Raw genomic sequence first — 20,795 nt, forward strand, 5'->3', positions numbered from 1 at the left:
GTGTCAGAAAAGAGAGATATACAAAATGTGCAGTGTTGGGGAGCCTCCAGGAACAGGGTTGGGAACCACTGACAAATTTATTAATTCATTCATTTGTTATTTTGAATTGTCACAATATCTAAATAAAGTATTCTCTCTCTTTCTTCCATGTTCTTTCTCTCTGTCTCTCTCAGGCGGGCTGCCCCCTCAGCAGAGTTCTCAGTGGATCGAGCCCGTCATCTCATGTCATTCCTGACCATGCTGGGCCCCAGCCCTGACTGGAACGTGGGTCTGTCTGGGGAGGACCTCTGCACCAGAGACTGTGGCTGGGTCCAGAAACTGGCGAAGGACCTGGTGCCATGGGACGCTGGTACTGACAGTGGGGTAACTTATGAGGTCAGCTTCCACAGATCGATGACATAATACCAATTAGAATATACACAGAGAAAACTATCAGAATGGAATCCAGAGTGGGGTGTACATGGAACATGGTCACTATGCATATGCATATATATATATAGGGTTGGGGAGTAATGGAATACATGTAATGGGATTATGTATTTAAAATACAAAATATTAGTAACTGTATTCCACTACAGTTACAATTGAAATCATTGGTAATTAGAATACAGTTACATTCAAAAAGTATTTTGATTACTGAAGAGATTACTTTGCATTTTATTGTCATTTGTTTCATTTAATATTTAGTCCTTTCAGAAGGAAAACATTTATACATATAAATGATGCGATCCAAAGTGCATTTGAACGGCGGTGAAACACTTTCTTATGATGTGTTGCATTCATACGAGCAGACAGAGAAGTAAGTTTGAAGTAAGTTTGGAGCAGAAGAAATAGAAATAAACCTTGTGTAAATTGTCAGCTTTACGCTAAGCTAAAATGCTATTTCTAGCCATTTTACATGCACGTTACCAGGCACGATCATATTTTTTATCAAGAAAATTCACGTTGGATCATCATTTCTTTTTTTCTAGTAAGACCTTTGATATTAGGGCAAAAATTGTATTTTTGATGATAATTTTTGTATTGTTTTCCTGTAAAAATATCTAAAAATCCTTAAAACAAGATCAATTTGATCTTGTTTTAGAAACAATGCATAAGATATTTAGTTTTTTCAGAGAATGTATTTTTAACATGTCATATATTGTCTTACTGTACTGGCAGAGTTTTTATAGTCAAAACAAGTGAAAAAATCTACCAGTGCTGAAGAAGTAATCCAAAATACTTAATTACATTACTGACCTTAAGAAATCTAACAGAATACATTACAAATGACATTTTACAGCATGTATTTTGTAATCTGTAGTGGAATACATTTCAAAAGTAACCCTCCCAACCCTATATATATTACCGGTCAAACGTTTTGAAACGCTTGACTGAAATGTTTCTCATGATCTTAAAAATCTTTTGATCTGAAGGTGTATGCTTAAATGTTTGAAATTATTTTTGTAGACAAAAATATAATTGTGCCAACATATTAATTTAATTACAAAACTAAAATTTTATTTAAAAAAAAAAAGTGTTTGAAATGGATGACCGAATAATAAAGAAAAGAAGCCACTAAGTGCCCAGCATATATATGGGAACTCCTTCAATACTGTTTAAAAAGCATCCCAGGGTGATACCTCATGAAGTTGGTTGAGAAAATGCCAAGAGTACATTTCTGCAAAATCTAGGCAAAGGGTGGCCACTTTGAAGATGCTAAAACATAACATAGTTTTGATTTATTTTGGATTTTTTTAGTCACAACGTAATTCCCATATTTCCGTTTCTATTATTCCATAGTTGTGCTGACTTTACTATTATTCTAAAATGTGAAAAAAAGAAAAAAAAAGAATAAGTGACCCTAAACTTAGGGTGTGTGTGTATATATATATATATATATATCTTATGATCTTCTCTCCAACAATTGTGTTAAATATGTTGGAAATGATGTTTGTTTTTAGGTTTTGTTTTGTGTTTTGTTTTCTTGGTAAAAAGATTCAAGACATGTTCAGCCAATTGTCATAAGCAGGCCCACATGGATTCTGCAGATTTCTGCCGAATTTGAAGGCTTGTCATTCATGAAATTAAACACATCCCACCCCTTGAGTGTTCGTTTATTAGAATTTTGACTAATTTGATTAACTTTCAACTACCAACAAGAGTGTAGTACTCTCAGCTCTGTTTAACACATTTTACCAAGTTCCCTGCTGAGAATAAACATTTGAAACCAGTCAAAGCTGGTTTGCTGGTCTTAGTTGGTCTTCCAGCCTGATCGAACTGGTCTGGTTAGCTGGCTTTAGAGGGTATTTTGGGCAGTTGTCTGGGAGAACAGCTGGGAAACCAGCTGAACCAGTTGAACACCAGCTTGGCCAGGCTGAGGGACCAGCTAAATCAGCTTAAACTAGCTAAGACCAGAAAACCATCTTATGCTGGTTTAAGCTGTTTTTTTCAGTAGGGTTTCATTCCATTACGCAGAATTCCGGCAGCTGTTTTACATTCATAGTGCTTCCACATTGTCTTATATTTTCAGTTTAATCCCCATGAATATACAAAGTCCATGGCTACACTAGATAAATAAATACAGAAAGAAAAAGAGTGAGCAAACATGGTAGACAATTCCCTTGCTGTGTTGCTTCTAGTGTCATTAGCATCTTCATATTTACACAAGAGACTTCTAGACAGAACAGTTTTAAGTCTTTGCACAGTAAACACATCCAAAAAGTGAAATCAGCACTCCACACTCTGCCCCCTGCTGGTACAAGGCAGTAACTGACACAATTTTAGCAGGACTTCACAGGATAGTTCACCCAAAAATGAAAATTTTGTCTTCATTTACTCACCCTCATGTCGTTCTAAACCTGTATGGAACTCAAAAATAGACGTCAGGCACAATGTTAAGTATTTACAACCTCAATCAACATTTACTTTCATTGTTTGAAAAAAGTGCATTTTTTAATTTTTGATTGAGACAAACATTCTGCTTAGCATCTCCTTTTGGGTTCCACAGAAGAAAGGGTTCTGGAACAACATGAAGGTGTGTAAAGGATGACAAAATATTTTTTGGGTGAACTATCCCTTTAAGACGTTTCTTGAAAGTAGTAATGTAGTTTAAGAAGTTGAACTCAGTTTAACCAAGCAGTTGGAGCAGCAGTTGGTCTTTGTTTTGCAGCATTTCTCTGAAGTCTTCTGGGTGGAACACGGATAACTGTCAGGTGACTCTCAAAGCACAGAGGCAGGAAACACGCCATAAATCTCTCATAAAGGGAATATTACACCGCGAATGAATGATGCATATGGAGATGAAAGGTGGGAGGCCCTGACAGATGGCATCCAAAAGTCATATATGCTCCCTCTCTTTTTCTTTATCCTTCCCTCTCTTTCTCTTCTCTCTCCCTTCTCTTTATCTTAGTCTCCCAATAAACCCAGTAATCCCCAGGAGCGGATTCGGCCCCTCACCAGTTTGGATCACCCACAGAGCCCCTTTTACGACCCATCAGGTGGTCCCATCTCGCCTTTGGCCCGAGTGGTCGTGGAGAGGATTGCTAGAAAGGTGATTTTAAAAGCCAAGATATTTTTTAAATCAAATTTCCCAGCTTTTTCGTATTCCAGTTATTGAAAGGCATCTATTCTTTAGCTAAATGGGACAAATTTATTTTAAACTATGTATGAACAGCTGTGTTGTTTAATATAGCTCTTGACCCAAAATTGCTGAGTCAAAGTCCATTTGCTAAATAAACTAAAATAAATGCTTACAAAAATATGTCAAGGCATGCAGTGTTGATGCATGAAAACTCCACACCACTCTTAAAAAATGTCAAATGACACTGTTTGGAATCTTCTGATCTTTCAATTTAAAAAAGAATCTGACATTTTGGAATTTAGCAGAATGATCTGGAATTCTTAATATTCTGCACCAGATGTTCCATCTCCATCTCACAGTTGGGAAATATCTCATCTAAGGGCCTTTTGCCAGCTAGTGTACTGTCATCTGCCCCTGGAGAATAATTTTTTTGCACCAGGCTTAGTGTGATAGTGATCAGATGGCAAATGGTGGATCATATCAGAGCTGTGATGATTAGCCATGTTCTTCCAATCTGCAGGGAGAGCAGTGTAATACCGTTCCAGACACCATAGACGATATCATCGCTGATATTGCTCAGGAGGAGAAGGAGGAAGGTGTGTATGGTTATCTTATCCAATTTGTAGCACCATTTAAAAACATAGTCACCGGACAGTTTAATGAACAAGTAAACCGTAAACCTCCCAGTGTGTCATGGTGAAGTCAAACAAGAAGATGAAGTGCGCTTCAATTATGTTTGTTGGCTAGTTTACAGAGATAGGTAATTAGCTGTAGTTTCCCTCCAACTTGTTTTGACTTTCAAGAATGGAAAGATGAGGATGGGAGTGGACATTGTGGAGCTACACTAAGAACTGTTTTCATTGGTCCAAAACAGATAGCCCCGCCTTAAACGAATGCTATTGGTTGAGCCAGTCGTACTGTGTTGGGCTGTGTTTACACTTTTTGGGGAAATTGACCTACAAATGGCTTACTTATAGTTTTATCTGCATATATAGATGAGATAGAACAGAGTTTTAACACTGAAAAAGTTCAAAAACTTCAGCTTTAAAGGTGCACTAAGTAAGATTTTAGCAAGGATTTAGCTAGCTTCTGGCTCATGCGGTTTTGGAATCTATACTGACCCATTGTCCTGGACTGCTGTCGCTTCACACCAAATGTGTTTGTTTATTATGGGATCAAAATCCCATCAAAAGTATTGCTGTCACGGATCCAAAAATAATAAGCGCAGATCAAAATAATTGCCGCAGATCAAAAAATAACAGGCACAAATCAAAAATATATAAACGCATTTAAAATATGCTGGAAAAAAAAAAGAAATAGAAAGAAATTAAAGCAAAGTCATCAGAATTGCAAACAAAATCATGTTTTCTCGGTTATATTACTGTTCCCTATCTGTCACTCACTCGACGTTGGTGTCGATGTAGTGACACTAGGGGTCACTCTTGGGAGCCCGAGACACCTCTGGTCTTTGATAAAAGGCCAATGAAAATTGGCGAGTGGTATTTGCATGCCACTCCCCCGAACATACGGGTATAAAAGGAGCTGGTATGCAACCACTCATTCAGATTTTCTCTTCGGAGCCGAACGGTCATGCTCATTGAGCTGAATACTACTGTTTATTCACCTGCTGGATCTGACGGCGCATTTCAGCGACTTCTCCCTCCTCTGCACTGGTGCACTGCAGAGAATGCCCCTGGGCGCTTCGGCAGAAAAACTAGAGAGTATATTTTCTGAAAGAGCATTTTTCCCCTCTAAAAGAGTATATATTTCTCTAAAAGAGCGCACACACGGAACGTCTTTTTAAAGACGCGTCTTTTTAAAGATGCTTTTCCGATTGTGTGTTATTCCTGGTTGTGCTCGTTATCTCTCGCCTTCTAACGGTCACGATCACTGTCTTTCGTGTCTGGGCACTGCTCACGCGGAGACAGCGTTCGTGGATGGTCACATTCTCATTGCGAGAATGTGTCCATGGCAACGTTGCGGTCGCGGCTCGCCTTCGTAAGGAAGCGAGCCACCCCAGAGGCTCCCGCCTCGGTCCTTTTACCCACGGGTTTGAGGCCAGCGCGGCTAGCACTGGGGGCGATTTGGAGACCCCAATGGGACCGCCTCCGCCGGGTATCCCCCCGCGGAACTCCCATTCCCCAGCACGCTCGTCTGCCCCGATCGGGCTTCCGGGTGAGTCCGCCGGCTCGTCTCACGGCGAGTTCGACCTCTTATTCGGAGCCCGCGAAAGTGATGAGCTCTCGAGCGCAGCATCGGAGAGCGGGCTCGTCCAGTCGGAAGCCTCGCCTGGGCTCCTCCCTTCGGGGTCGATCGCCCAGTCACAGGCTGACGCGGAGATGACGACATGCTTTCCCGGACAGCCGCGAGCGTCGGTTAGAGTGGATTTCACCGCTCTTCCCTGAACCCTCGCGGCTCTGTGATTGGTTCCTGGGCTCGCGGCGCCGCTCAAAGCCACGCCCCGCCCCGTTCCTTTCTTCCCGGAAGTGCATGAAGAGCTGACAAGATCGCGGGAGGCACCTTTTACTGCCCGGTCCCGATCTTTTCAGCTTCCCCGCTCTCACTACCCTCGATGGTGGGGCGGCCAAGGGTTATTCGGCAATCCCCCGGTGGATAAAGGCGCTCGCGGTGCACCTATGCCCGCAGAGCGCCGCCACCTGGCGTGGGTGCCCAAAGCCCCCGTCCAAGGCCTGTAGGTTTACGTCGTCTCTGACGGTCAAAGCCTACGGCGCTGCTGGACAAGCCGCCTCCGCCCTGCACGCCATGGCTCTCCTGCTAGTCTGCCAAGGCGCTAAAGGAACTGCACGAGGGTAGTTCCGCCCCGGGATTGATGCAGGAACTGCGCTCGACGACCGACCTCGCTCTCCGAGCGACGGAGGTCACGGCACGGTCTCCCGGGCGGACGATGGCCACACTAGTGGTCCAGGAGCGCCACCTTTGGCTCAACCTGGTCGAGATGGGTGAGGCCAACAGGACACGATCCCTTGCTGCCCCCATTTTCCAGGCGGGCCTATTCGGCGACACTGTCGAGGACTTTGCCCAGCAGTTCTCGATGGTAGAGCAGTAGATGGATGCTAGCCGGCTTGTCCTGCCCCGGCATGGCTCAAGATCCCCCCATCTACTCATCGCCGAGGGCGTCCCCCTGCGGTGACTGCACCGGCTCCGCCGCAGCCCGCCCCTCCGGCCCGGCCCCGGCGTGGAGCCCACCGCAGGAAGCCGACGCCACCCGTCTCACAGCCGGCACCGAAGAACCCACGGAGGTCTTCGAAGCGCCCCTGAGACGGGCGACCCAGGGACAACGAAACCCGCTGCTCTGGAGCTGGTAAGCAGATCTTCTTTTTGTTACCTTTTGCATTTAATTGCGCTGCATGCCCAAGTGGCTGCAGTACTCAAGAGCTCCGCAAGAGTGGTTTCCTTGTTCCCTGGGTCACATATTCGGTGTGTACGGCTGGCATCACGACCACCGTCCACCACTCCATTTGGCAGGTTGGCGCTCCAGCGGCGGTCTCCCGCCCTGAGCGCCCAGCTGTGGCACAAATCCGCCCCCGATGTGACAGTCTCCACGGGTCATGAGGACAGGCCTCTTCCTCCCCCGTCCCAGGCTGTTCCGGGGGTGGTCACAAGGAGCCAGGTAAGTGCTTCGATGTCCTCGGACTCAGCACGGCCACGATGGGGTGTGGCACCTCAAGCTCCGCCCCGCCGCGAGGCCCCACCCGCCGGTACATCCGATGACGTTGTCCCTTTGGTCCCCCTTGCGCGGAACTCGGGTGCATGGCTTGCGCTTTCCAGTCCGTCGCGAGGGCTGGTCCGGACCGTCCGACTCGGCTGCACGATTCACTTCGCTGGGCATCCGCCCAGGTCCAGCGGTGTCCACTTCACCTTGGTGAAAGATGGAAACGCTGCTACCTTGCGCGGAGATCGCTACCCTCCTACGGAAGGACGCGATAGAACCTGTCCCTCCAGCCGAGATGAAGAGGGGGTTTTACAGCCCCTACTTCATTGTACCGAAAAAAGGCGGTGGGTTGCGGCCAATCTTGGACCTGCGAGTACTGAACCGGGCCTTACACAGACTCCCGTTCAAGATGCTGACGCAAAGACGCATTCTAGCGAGCGTCCGGCATCAAGATTGGTTCGCGGCGGTAGACCCGAAGGATGCGTACTTTCACGTCTCGATCCTTCCTCGACACAGACCCTTCCTGCGGTTTGCGTTTGAGGGTCAGGCGTATCGGTACAAGTCCTCCCTTTCGGCCTGTCCCTGTCTCCTCGCGTCTTTACGAAGATCGCAGAGGCTGCCCTTGCCCCGTTAAGGGAGGTGGGCATTCGCATTCTCAACTATCTCGACGACTGGCTAATCCTAGCTCACTCTCGAGACGGGTTATGCGCACACAGGGACCTGGTGCTCTCACACCTCAGCCGACTAGGGCTTCGGGTCAGCTGGGAAAAGAGCAAGCTCCTCCCGGTTCAGAGCATCTCTTTTCTCGGTTTGGAGTTGGACTCAGTCTCCTTGACGGCGCACCTTATGAACGAGCGCGCCCAGTCGGTGCTGGCCTGTTTGAAGGCGTTCAAACAGAAAACAGCGGTTCCACTGAAACATTTTCAGAGGCTCCTGGGGCATATGGCGTCCTCGGCGGTGGCCACCCCGCTCGGGTTGATGCATATGAGGCCGCTTCAGCACTGGCTCCAGACTCGAGTCCCGAGACGGGCATGGCGCCACGGGACACACCGCGTGGCCATTACGTCGGTCTGTCACCGTCTTTTCAGCCCTTGGACCGACCTCTCGTTTCCACGAGCAGGTGTTCCGCTAGAACTGGTCTCCAGGCGCGTCGTGGTCACGACAGACGCCTCCAAAATGGGCTGGGGCGCTGTTGGCAACGGGCACGCAGCGGCCGGCCTCTAGACGGGTCCGCAGCTGCGTTGGCACATCAACTGCCTCGAGTTACTGGCAATTCTGCTCGCCCTGCGGAGGTTCCAGCCGTTGATCCAGGGCAAGCACGTGCTAGTTCGGACAGACAGCACGGCAGCGGTAGCATATGTCAACCGCCAAGGCGGTCTGCGCTCCCGCTGTATGTCATAACTCGCCCGCCGTCTCCTCCAACGGAGTTAGCAGCACCAAGTCGCTGCAAGCCACTCACATTCCGGGCAACCTCAACACTTCGGCGGACGCGCCGTAACAACAGGTTACCCTCAAGGGAGAGTGGAGACTCCACCTTCAGGTGGTCCAGCTGATTTGGAGTCGATTCAGTCAGGCACAGATGCACCTGTTCGCCTCCCAAGAATCCTCCCACTGCCCGCTCTGGTACGCCCTCACCGAGGCCTTCCTCGGCATAGACGCGCTGGCACACAGCTGGTCCCCTGGCATTCGCAAATATGCGTTTTCCCCAGTGAGCCTGCTCGCACAGACCCTGTGCAAGGTCAGGGAGGACGAGGAGAAGGTCGTCCTGGTAAGCACCCTACTGGCCCGCCCAGACGTGGTGCTCGGACCTCACGCTCCTCGTGACAGCTCCCCCGGGCAAATTCCCCTGAGAAAGGCCCTTCTTTCTCAGGGAAGGGGCACCATCCGGCACCCGCGCCCAGACCTCTGGAATCTCCATGTCTGGCCCCTGGACGGGACGCGGAAGACCTAAGCTGTCTCCCACCTGCGTTGGTAGACACATTCACTCAGGCTAGGGCTCCCTCTGCGAGGCGCCTGTATGCCTTTAAGTGGTGTCTGTTCGCTAAGTGGTGTTCTTCCCATCAGGAAGACCCCCAGAGGTGCGCAGTCAGATCAGTGCTTTCCTTCCTGCAAGAGAGGTTGGAAGGGAGGCTGTCCCCTTCCACCTTGAAGGTGTACGTTGCTGCCATAGCAGCACACCATGACGCAGTCGACGGTGAGTCCTTAGGGAAGCATGATCTGATCATCAGGTTCCTAAGAGGTGCCAGGAGGCTGAATCCCTCCAGGCCACGCCTTGTTCCCTCATCGGACCTCTGTAGTTTTTCAGGGTCTACAGAGAGCCCCCTTTGAGTTTTGCAGTCAGCCGGGCTTAAGGCACTCTCCTTGAAGACTGCCCTCCTGACTGCGCTCACTTCCATCAAGAGGGTAGGTGACCTGCAAGCGTTCTCTGTCAGCGAAACGTGCCTGGAGTTCGGTCCGGGCTATTCTCACGTGATCCTGAGACCCCCGACCGGGCTATGTGCCCAAGGTTCCCACCGCTCCTTTTAGAGACCAGGTGGTGAACCTGCAAGCGCTGCCCCAGGAGGAGGCAGACCCAGCCCTGGCATTGCTGTGTCCGGTGCGCGCTTTGCGCATCTATTTGGATCGCACGCAGAGCTTTAGACTCTCTGAGCAGCTCTTTGTCTGCTTCGGTGCACAGCGGAAAGGAAGCGCTGTCTCCAAGCAGAGGATCGCCCACTGGCTCATTGACGCCATAACTATGGCATGTCTCGCCCAAAACATGCCGCCCCCGGTAGGGCTACGAGCCCATTCTACTCGTGGTGTAGCGGCTTCTTGGGCCCTGGCCAGAGGTGCCTCTCTAACAGACATTGCAGAGCAGCGGGCTGGGCAACACCCAACACCTTTGCAAGGTTCTACAACCTCCAGGTGGAACCGGTTTCGTCCCAGGTAGTGGCACGCAACACAAGCGGATAAGCCTGGGATAGCCGGCCGGGTGTATCGCTTGCACATAGCGCCTTCCACCTCCTTTTGAGCTGAAGACGTGCGCTGTTAATTCCTAGTAGTGTTCACAAAGGTTGTTCCCTGGTTGACTTCCTCCGAGCCCTGTGGCAGTCGAGTTTTCGGAGAGACTCGCTGCCGGCCCAGTACACGCGCTAACTAAGAGCCCGGTTCTGGGGTAGGTGCTCCGCATGTGGCGGTTCCCTGTAAGGCTAACCCCATGCGATCTATATCTTCCGCTAGTTCGTTTCCCTACTGGCAAACTGCGTCTTCCTTGGGCAGAGCCCCTCAGTCTCCATGTTGTAGTAACTCCTCCCCCATTGGGTAGGATCTACCTTGAAGGCTCTCCACATGGTTGGAAAGACCATGTGATGTATTCTTCCACTTAAATATCCCCCCCTCTCTTGGGGCGAGGTGTGGTCTCTGCGGTGTCCTCCCCTTGGGAGGGACACCCCCCGACTAGACCTGGCGGCCCAGTCGGATAATCCCCCTTCTTTTTTAGGGAGTGGAAAAAGAGAAGGGGAAAGAGGCCATGACTGGGTTAAGCCTGTCTCTATCTCTGGGTCGTCGACTTGTCCCCAAAAAGGGCCGTTCGACACTCATAACTGTGTTGGGGGAGGTTACGTGTCGACCTGGTGTGCTGGCTATGAGGCACACAGCAAGTTTGCCCACCACGCACCGCCAGTTCACGTAACACAGTTCAGCCTTGTGGCGTTTTGTATAGGGACCCCTAGTGTCACTACATCGACACCAACGTCGAGTGAGTGACAGATAGGGAACGTCATGGTTACTGGTGTAACCTCCGTTCCCTGATGGAGGGAACGAGACGTTGGTCCCTCCTGCCACAACGCTGAACTACCCGCTGAAATGGCCGGACCTTATATCGGCTCCTCAGCGTAAAACCTGAATGAGTGGTTGCATACCAGCTCCTTTTATACCCGTATGTTCGGGGGAGTGGCATGCAAATACCACTCGCCAATTTTCATTGGCCTTTTATCAAAGACCAGAGGTGTCTCGGGCTCCCAAGAGTGACCCCTAGTGTCACTACATCGACACCAACGTCTCGTTCCCTCCATCAGGGAACGGAGGTTACACCAGTAACCATGACGTTTTTTGTGCTCTCTGACAATTTTGCTCATTTTCATTTTTTTGTATGCTTGCACTGTATTTTTCTTTGCTTTTGTTTCTAAGTTCTGCGCTTGGTTTTCCAAAACTTGTGAGTAGAGTTTCATGTAAATCAGGGGGCGTTTTGCATCCCCATTGGTCCACTAGTTCTTGATCGAATAGTTTATTCGGTATGCTTCAACTTTCTTTGCACCAAAACTGCAACTTGTTTCATCTTGGCAAAATAATAAACACATTTTACTCTCCGTTCTTGTCAGAGAGCATTCTCAGTTTCTTAGCGCTGCATAGTAAACAAACACGCAGTTCTCGCATTCAGCATGGCTAATGAAACATCGCCTTTGTGTAACATCTGAGCGGTCTCCTGCCCACCAGAGGGAGCCCTCACCTGAATTCTGAACTGTCACTTCCTGTTTCCTGCCACATCAGTTCCTGTAATGTCATTTCCTGTTTGCCTAGTATATAAGCCATGCATGCTCATTCCCATATTGCGAAGTATTGCCAGATCATCTGCCTTACCAAGCGTTTATATCATTGCCTTATTGCCTAGTGTTTTGACCTGTTTGTTTTGACTTCTCTTTTGGATCTCCCCTTTTGCCTGTTTGCCTGGTTGGACTGCTTTACTGTGTTTTTGACCTCACTGCCTGTTTTTCTGACACTGTGTTTGGATTTTGATGGACTGTTTGAATAAACATCCGCATATGGATTCTTCCTCGGCTTCCGCCTCCTCATCATTACAGAATACTTCGCCTATTATGAATCCAGCGGAAGTTTCTCAGCTTCAAGCGGCGTTCGCTTATCAGAGCGAAATGCTGAAGAACTACCAAGAGCAGCTCAACAAACTGCAGTCGGCAAACGATCATTTGACCCACTATATTCGATCGCTTCCTTCGGCTACACCACCAACGGTAAAACTGCCATTGCCAGACAAGTTTGATGGCTCTGCAGGACAATGTCGTGGTTTTATCAGACAAGCACGCATTTATGTTGAAAGCCAGAGAGATCAGTTTCAAAGTGAAGCAAGTAAATGCACTTTTCTGATGTCATTGTTATCTGGTAAGGCGATTGATTGGGCTGCAGCGGTTTGGGAGACGGATTCACAGTTTTGTTCCTCCTTTGCATACTTCTTACAACTACTCAGAGATGTGTTTGAATATCCCGAGGGGGGAAAGGATATTTCCACACAATTGTTACACATGTCTCAAGGCAACCGTACCGCTGCAGATTTCGCTATTGAATTTAGAACCCTTGCCGCTCACAGTGGATGGAATGATGTGTCTCTAAGGGCTGTTTTCAAACAGAGTTTAAACCTTGAGCTTCAGACGGAACTGGCCTGCAAGGGTGAGGATTTAACGTTCTCTGAGTTTGTTACTATGGCCATCAAGATAGATAACCTGTTGAGAAACAATCCTAAGAGGAAATCTGCTCATCTGCCTCACACACACTTCCTCACTACACCAACCGTCAACCAAGAACCCATGCAAATAGGCTATGCACATCTATCTGATGAAGAGAGAACTCGACGCCGCCAACATGATCTCTGTTTTTACTGCGGTGAAGCAGGCCACCGTAACGTCGAGTGCCCACACAAAGTCGGGAGAGCCACCACTACTACCAGACGGGGGAGTGTTAATCAATGCTCTCTTCAGATTTCAAAATCGTTGTTGATTCCTGTTCAGCTGACTACAAAAATGGTCCCATTACCTTGACTGCGTTGATTGACTCTGGTGCTGCTCTGAATTTGATCAACAAAGATATTGTCAAGAAATACAGTCTACCTACGTTACCTTGTGTTCCCACAATTTGCATCACTAATGTCAACAATAAACCCATTGAGGGAGGTATCACCCGACAAACTGCACCTGCACAGCTACAGATTGGTCTGTTCCATAGTGAAAACATATCACTCTACATCATTGACTCACCCAGGTATGAAATCATCCTTGGACATCCATGGTTATCTGTTCACGATCCTGTACTATCATGGTATCATGGAGAACTGTCTCACTGGTCCAAATTCTGCCTCACCCATTGCATGAACATCAATATGCCAAGACCATGTCTCGCCACGAGTGTTGAGAGTCCGTTCACTGCCCCCAGTCCCAAAATTCCTGCCTGCTATCACGACTACTTAGAGGTATTCAGCAAATCCAAAGCTACACAGTTACGACCACACCACCCCTGGGATTGCACCATCAACCTTCTGCCCAATGCCATGCCACCTAAGAGTAAAGTCTACCCACTATCGCGTCAAGAATCTCAAGCCATGGAAGATTACATCGAAGAGGCTATTAACTCTGGATTCATTCGACCTTCAACCTCACCAGCAACAGCAGGTTTCTTCTTCGTTGAGAAGAAGGACGGAGGTCTACGACCATGCATTGATTATCGTGGACTTAACAATGTGATGGTGAAATTCCGCTATCCGCTCCCTCTTGTTCCTGCTGCCCTGGAACAACTTCGTGAAGCAAAGATATACACCAAATTAGATTTAAGAAGCGCTTATAATCTCATCCGGATTAAGGAAGGTGATGAGTGGAAGACTGCATTTCTCACCACCAGAGGTCACTATGAGTACTTGATGATGCCGTTTGGGCTAGCCAACACGCCAGCTGTGTTTCAGTCATTCATTAACGATATCTTCAGAGACATCTTGAACCAGTATGTTATTGCCTACATTGACGATATCCTGATTTACTCCAAGTCGGAAGCTGAACACATTGAACATGTCCAAAACATCCTCTCTCGTCTGAAGCATCAACTCTATGTAAAAGTTGAGAAATGTGAGTTCCATGTTCAGAAAACAACGTTCTTGGGATATCACATAAGTCATCAGGGAGTGGAGATGGACACTACCAAGATCCAGGCAGTCACAGAATGGCCCCAACCATCCACAATCAAGGAACTTCAAAGATTTCTAGGTTTTGCCAACTTCTACCGATATTTCATCTGGAATTACAGCATGATCGCCTCTCCTTTGACGTCTCTTATGAGAAGGAAACCATCCAAGTTAAAGTGGACAAACGAAGCCACCATCGCCTTCACAAAACTCAAGTCAAGTTTTACTTCGGCACCTATCCTGAAACACCCTGACCCTAACCTCCCATTTGTAGTGGAGGTGGATGCATCTGACTGTGGAATTGGAGCAGTACTGTCACAGCGTCAAGGTCAACCAGCTAAGTTGTACCCGTGTGCATTTTTTTTCAAGAAAACTCACTTCCGCCGAAAGAAACTATGATGTTGGAAATAAGGAGTTACTGTCCATGAAAGCTGCAATAGAGTGGAGACACTGGTTGGAGGGAGCCATTCACCCATTCCAGGTTATCACCGATCACAAAAATCTTGAGTATGTAAAGAGTGCCAAGAGACTAAACTCACGTCAGGCCAGATGGTCACTGTTCTTTTCAAGATTCCAATTTACTGTGACATATCGCCCAGGAAGTAAGAAGAGCAAGGCAGACGCCCTCTCCAGATGCCATGACCCTCCTCTCCAAGATCATTCTCCTGAACCCATTCTCCCTTCTTCTGTAATTATCGCTCCTGTGAACTGGGACATCATGGAGGAGATCCAAAGAGCCACGCAGCAAAATCCTCCGCCTGCTATGTGCCCCCCGAACAAACAATATGTTCCCCAGGAACAACGAAAACGGGTCATGCAATGGGTTCATACCTCCATCACCTCAGGTCATCCAGGTATCTCACGCACAATCAAATTAATCCACAACGTTTTCTGGTGGTCAATGATGAACAGAGATGTAACTGATTACGTGAAAGCCTGCCAAGTTTGTGCACAATCGAAGACCCCCAAGGAACTGCCATCTGGTCTTCTGCAACCACTACCCATCCCGCAACGTCCATGGTCTCACCTGTCAGTAGACTTTGTTACTGATCTCCCACCATCTGAAAATTTCACAACAATTCTTGTCATCATTGATAGATTCTCCAAGTCTTGCCGTCTTATTCCCCTCAAGGGTCTGCCAACCGCCATGGAAACGGCTCAAGCCCTGTTTCACCAGGTTTTCCGCATCTATGGTTTACCTAAAGACATCGTCTCTGATCGGGGGACTCAATTCACATCTCAGATGTGGAAAGCCTTCTGCCGACAATTAGACATCAATGTGAGTCTGACGTCAGGATATCACCCCCAGTCAAACGGTCAAGTCGAGAGACTGAATCATGAAATCGGTAGATATCTGAGAACATACTGTAGCCGGGAACAGAATCAGTGGGCAGAGTTCTTGCCATGGGCAGAATATGCACAGAATTCATTAACCCATGCCTCTACAGGACTAACCCCATTCCAATGCGTGCTAGGATATCAACCTCCTTTGTTTCCGTGGTCTGGCGAACCTTCCTCTGTTCCTGCGGTCAACGACTGGATACGTCGTAGCGAGAGGGTATGGGATAGTGCTCATGTCCATCTTCAAAGAGCCGTATGAAGGCAAGAATTCCAGGCTAACCGAAGACGGCGCCCACATCCTCGCTACCAACCGGGACAGAAGGTCTGGCTCTCTACGAGGGACATCAAGTTACGTCTGCCGAGCAGGAAGCTCAGCCCAAGGTATGTTGGCCCATTCAAAATCGTAAAACAGATAAATGAGGTTACATATCAGCTTGAGCTTCCTGCTAACTACCGCATCTCTCCATCATTTCATGTCTCGCTCCTCAAACCGGTCCACCAGAATGCTGATCCCAACGCTGAGTCTCAAGAACCACCGCCTCCGCTGGACATTGACGGATCGCCAGCTTATAGGGTGAACATGCTGCTGGACTCGAGGCGTAGAGGGGGTTGGCTCCAATTCCTGGTGGACTGGGAGGGATATGGGCCTGAGGAGAGATCATGGATATCTGCTTCTGATATTCTGGACCCCTCACTCATAGAGGAATTTCATCGAGCCAGGCTAGACCGCCCAACGCCACGACCACGGGGACGTCCACGCCGAGTGCCAGGAGTTGCTCCTAGAGAGGGGGGGTTCTGTAACATCTGAGCGGTCTCCTGCCCACCAGAGGGAGCCCTCACCTGAATTCTGAACTGTCACTTCCTGTTTCCTGCCACATCAGTTCCTGTAATGTCATTTCCTGTTTGCCTAGTATATAAGCCATGCATGCTCATTCCCATATTGCGAAGTATTGCCAGATCATCTGCCTTACCAAGCGTTTATATCATTGCCTTATTGCCTAGTGTTTTGACCTGTTTGTTTTGACTTCTCTTTTGGATCTCCCCTTTTGCCTGTTTGCCTGGTTGGACTGCTTTACTGTGTTTTTGACCTCACTGCCTGTTTTTCTGACACTGTGTTTGGATTCTTCCTCGGCTTCCGCCTCCTCATCATTACAATTTGGAAATAAATAAACGGTTCATTTTGTTGTTACGTGCCATCATGTTACTGCAATAATAGACCGGTGTGCAACACAGTGTCATTTAAACGATCCGCATATCAGAGCCGTAACAGACACGTTTGAGCTCATAATGTTAAAGTGCTTGCCTGTTTCATTCTCCCTCACTCTCCTCAAGAGTTCCCTGTAACTTTTAACTGTCTTGTTTAATGATAAAAAGGCAAATATCAATAAAACTAATATCATATACCGTCTGCAAATGTGCCCGTATCTCATTTAAACAGATGTAATAAACCAACCTCACACAACTTCAGCAGATCCAGCATCCTGTGGAGCGCTCGTCTACCTCGTAAAGCATATATTCTAACAATCACTCCTCAACAGTTCCCGGTAACTTTTGCAAATATGCAGATATCTCGTGTAAACAGATGTCATTCACTAATCTCACGAAAATCCGTTTTCTTCCAGTCGAGCGCTCATCTAATACCTTCTCTGAAGCATGTATTCTATCAGCCAGAATCAAAAACTTCAGTATCAGGATCAAAAGTTCCTCTTATTCACAAATCATGATGACAATCCAAGTAGGTGATCCAGGACATTTAAACTGTCAGGAGATTGCTGGACACGCACGAGCGCGTGAGTGCAACTTCAAGGCTGCATTCAAAACCAGGAAAATGCTGCCTCCGGAGGCTGTATACGGAGGTAGGATGAAAATAGGGTGCTTTTCAAACTGTTCGGAGACCAGTTTCCTTAAGAGTTCCATTCATTCAAAACAGCTGTCAGTTAAGCCATTAACTGATTAGGCAGCAAGGTAGCAAGTCAGCTGCCTAAGTTTTCAGATGCAGCCCAAGGCAAAAGTGCTTCATGTGTGCTATAAGTAAATGTCTTATTCACTATACACTGTAGGTACAATTGGTTTGATTTGGTATTTTTTGAGTAAATGCGATTGCTAACGTGGACATGCCATCCATGTTTGCTGGACTACTGTGTGTACTGTTATTTCCTTCCTAATATATTAACAATTTCTTCATGTGCAAATAAATTACTAAAATTTGATGACTAAACAGAAATCTGAAGAAACTGCTATCTACCATTTAAAATATATATTTTTATTTTGGGGGGGGGGGGGGGGGGGTTGTTTTGTGTAAAATTGAGTAAATATAGTATAATTTTTTGTTGATTTACTAAATTAAATTGTGTGATATCGGCATTGTATCAGCCTATCGGCCACCCTGCTCTCTGGATATTGGCATCGGCCATTTAAAAATAAGAAACATAACGGTCGACCACTAGTGGAAATGCTGCATTTTTATGCTGCCCCGAATCCCCCAGGGCATAATTAAATTAATATTATGAATTCAATATAAGTTAAGCTCAATTGACAGCATTTGTGGCATGATATTGATTACCACAAATGTATTTCGCCAAAAGACGTAAAAAAAATATGTGTGATAAAATCACTTGCCTTTCTTATGCCCACCTCTTTAGACAATACTACACCACTGATCATATCCAATTTGACAACTTCGTTGCCATGATGACGTAATGCTGTAAACCCTAAATGATGATTTAATCATCTTTACAGTTCAAATAATATGTTTTTAAATTAGTTTAAACAGAAGAATTAATTTTTTTTTTTTTTTTTTTTTTTTATAAGCTTCACATTTCTGCCTTTTAAATCCTCCAAAATTGGCCCCATTCACTTCCATTGTAAGTGCCTTACTGTAACCTTGATTTGTATTTTATTATTATTATTATTGTGGTATTCAACAGTATGCCACAAATGCTGTCGATTGAGCTTAACTTGTATTCAACCAAGAATATTGCTTTAAAAAATAAATGTACCCCTTTAAAGAAAGACCGAATGGAATAAAGACAGAAAATTTCAAAAACTCAAAGGAAAGTCAGTGTTTTATGGCATTACTATTGTGTTCTTCTAAAAAAAAAAAAAAAAAAAGCTTTACTGCTTTTTTTTACATGCAAATGCTGTCCACTCGCTTTCCACAGGAGACAACACTCCAGAGACCTGCATCTACTCAAACTGGTCTCCATGGTCTGCTTGCAGCTCCTCAACCTGCGATAAGGGCCGGAGGATGAGGCAGAGGATGCTAAAAGCGCAGTTGGACCCCAACATGCCCTGCCTGCACACACAGGACTTTGAGCCCTGCATGGGACCTGGCTGCAGCGAGGAGGGTGAGCTAGATAATAGCCGTTTCCAGATTTCCAGTGCATTTAAAAGCCTTTGAAGCAAACAGATTTAAGGATAGCAATCTCTGAGTGTGCCAGGAAGAAAGGTGCATGGAATAGAGAAAGAAAAAGGGGAATTGAGGAAGAAGTTCGTGCTTTTTTTATCACTGGCCCCAAACTGTGGAACAGCTTACCAGATTACCTCAGGACCGCCTCCTCTCTATCTGTTTTTAAATCATTGCTTAAAACTTTCTTATTTTCATTATCTTTTAATTTACCTTAAATCATGGTTAAGCTGTGAAACTGACCTACTACCTATATTTTATTTTATTATACTGTCTTGCCTGTGATGCCACTGTACAGCAATTTGGTCAACCATGGTTGTTTTTAAATGTGCTCTATAAATAAACGTGATTTTGATTTGAAGTTTTTTTTATCTAGTAAAGGGATAGTTCACCCAAAAATGAATATTATGTCATTATTTACTCACCCTAATCTCATTCCAAACATTTATGCTGTTGTTTTTTCCTTGGAACACAACAGCTCTTGCCAAATAATGACAAATCATAGTAACCATGTCTGTCAAGCTCCAAAAAAGATATCATAAAAGCAGTCCATACTACTTGTGTGCTATTTTTCAAATCTTCTGAAGCCATACAATAGGTTTGTGTGAGGAGCAAACTGAAATTGAAATCATTATTCATTGCTAATCTTTTTACATACAGAATTCAAAAATTTTAACGTAAAAATGTTGGCATCAATGATGTCTGTGCACCATTTTTTAATCTGGACGCTGGCTAGATACAAGCTTTGGCAGATGTGAAGATTATCAGTGAATTACGTCTTAAATTACGTCTGTTTCACACAAAGCTACAAAGCTACCATATGACTTCAGAATATAGTGCACAAGTTGCATACCTTTTTTGATGTTTTTGTCTTGTTTGCAGCTTGACAGATGCAGTGACTATGAAATGTTGTTGCGTAGCAAGAGCTGCATGAAGATTCTTCAAAATGGTCCTTTTGTGTTCCACCAAAAAATTAACAGCATATGGTTAGGAATGACATGAGAGTGAGTAAATTATGATAGAATTGTAATTATTGTGTGATCTATTCCTTTAAAAATTTTATGCAGAAGCGCAAGCATGAAAACATGCTCCACTGCATTTAAACGGAACAGAGTGAAGCAGATATTAATTGATAGTCTTGTTAGTGCAGGTAATATAGAGAAATGCAAGGCCTCTGTTTTCAAAGTTAAGAAAACCTTATCCAGCCTCAAACTGATGCTGTTGAGTTATGCCTGCAATCTGCTCAAGCAGACCAAGGTATCAATTGCCTCGTTGGGGAGTTAGGCACTATAAACCATAACCATATACAATAAATTGCGGTTTATAGTTTAAAAGAATCAATACGACATCTGCACTTTGGTTGGTTGGCCATTTGGGTTGAAGATTAAAAGGTATTCGAATTGTGAGGGGGCCTAAACCTACCATAATAGTTAAAGGAACCCCAATAAAAACCAAAATACTTCAATAGCATGATTCGTTTTTTGTTGATCCAACTTTTCATCAGTGATCCGAAATGTATTTTCTGTCTAAAAATTACACACAGGTTTGTGAAGTGTTTACAGAATGGGACTGACACTGCAGATTCTTCTCTTCATGAGGATCACAAGCTTTCTTTAATTTTATAATTGTTCATATACTTGAGTTGCTACAATTTCCTCCATGTTTACCTTATTCTCCATGTTTTTAGGTAACATTAACAGTAATAGTGCTTATAATTAACTGCCATGTTCTATTTGGGCTCTGAAAGACTCCAAGGCCATTTATATAGTTAATGTTGAAGTATAAGGTTGATAGTCATAAACTATCCTTTCCATATCTATTGACAAATGTCTTTAAACAAAAAAATTTGTTAGCAACACTTAACATGCTTCAAACG

The 20,795-nt window shown here is 45.9% G+C and overlaps 1 protein-coding gene across 2 annotated transcripts in view; it reads left to right on the forward strand.

The window, feature by feature from the left end:
* Positions 1-20,795, forward strand: part of LOC127435815 (spondin-1-like) — a 111,146-nt gene that overhangs the window by 71,754 nt on the left and 18,597 nt on the right. For both annotated transcript variants that reach the window (XM_051689543.1, XM_051689542.1), the window contains exons 8-11: positions 174-375; positions 3,392-3,532; positions 4,083-4,158; positions 18,675-18,860. In XM_051689543.1, coding sequence (XP_051545503.1) covers positions 174-375; positions 3,392-3,532; positions 4,083-4,158; positions 18,675-18,860 — 605 coding nt within the window. The remainder of the gene's footprint in view (positions 1-173; positions 376-3,391; positions 3,533-4,082; positions 4,159-18,674; positions 18,861-20,795) is intronic.

Source organism: Myxocyprinus asiaticus, chromosome 46 (genome assembly GCF_019703515.2).
Source record: "Myxocyprinus asiaticus isolate MX2 ecotype Aquarium Trade chromosome 46, UBuf_Myxa_2, whole genome shotgun sequence".
NCBI lineage: Eukaryota > Metazoa > Chordata > Actinopteri > Cypriniformes > Catostomidae > Myxocyprinus > Myxocyprinus asiaticus.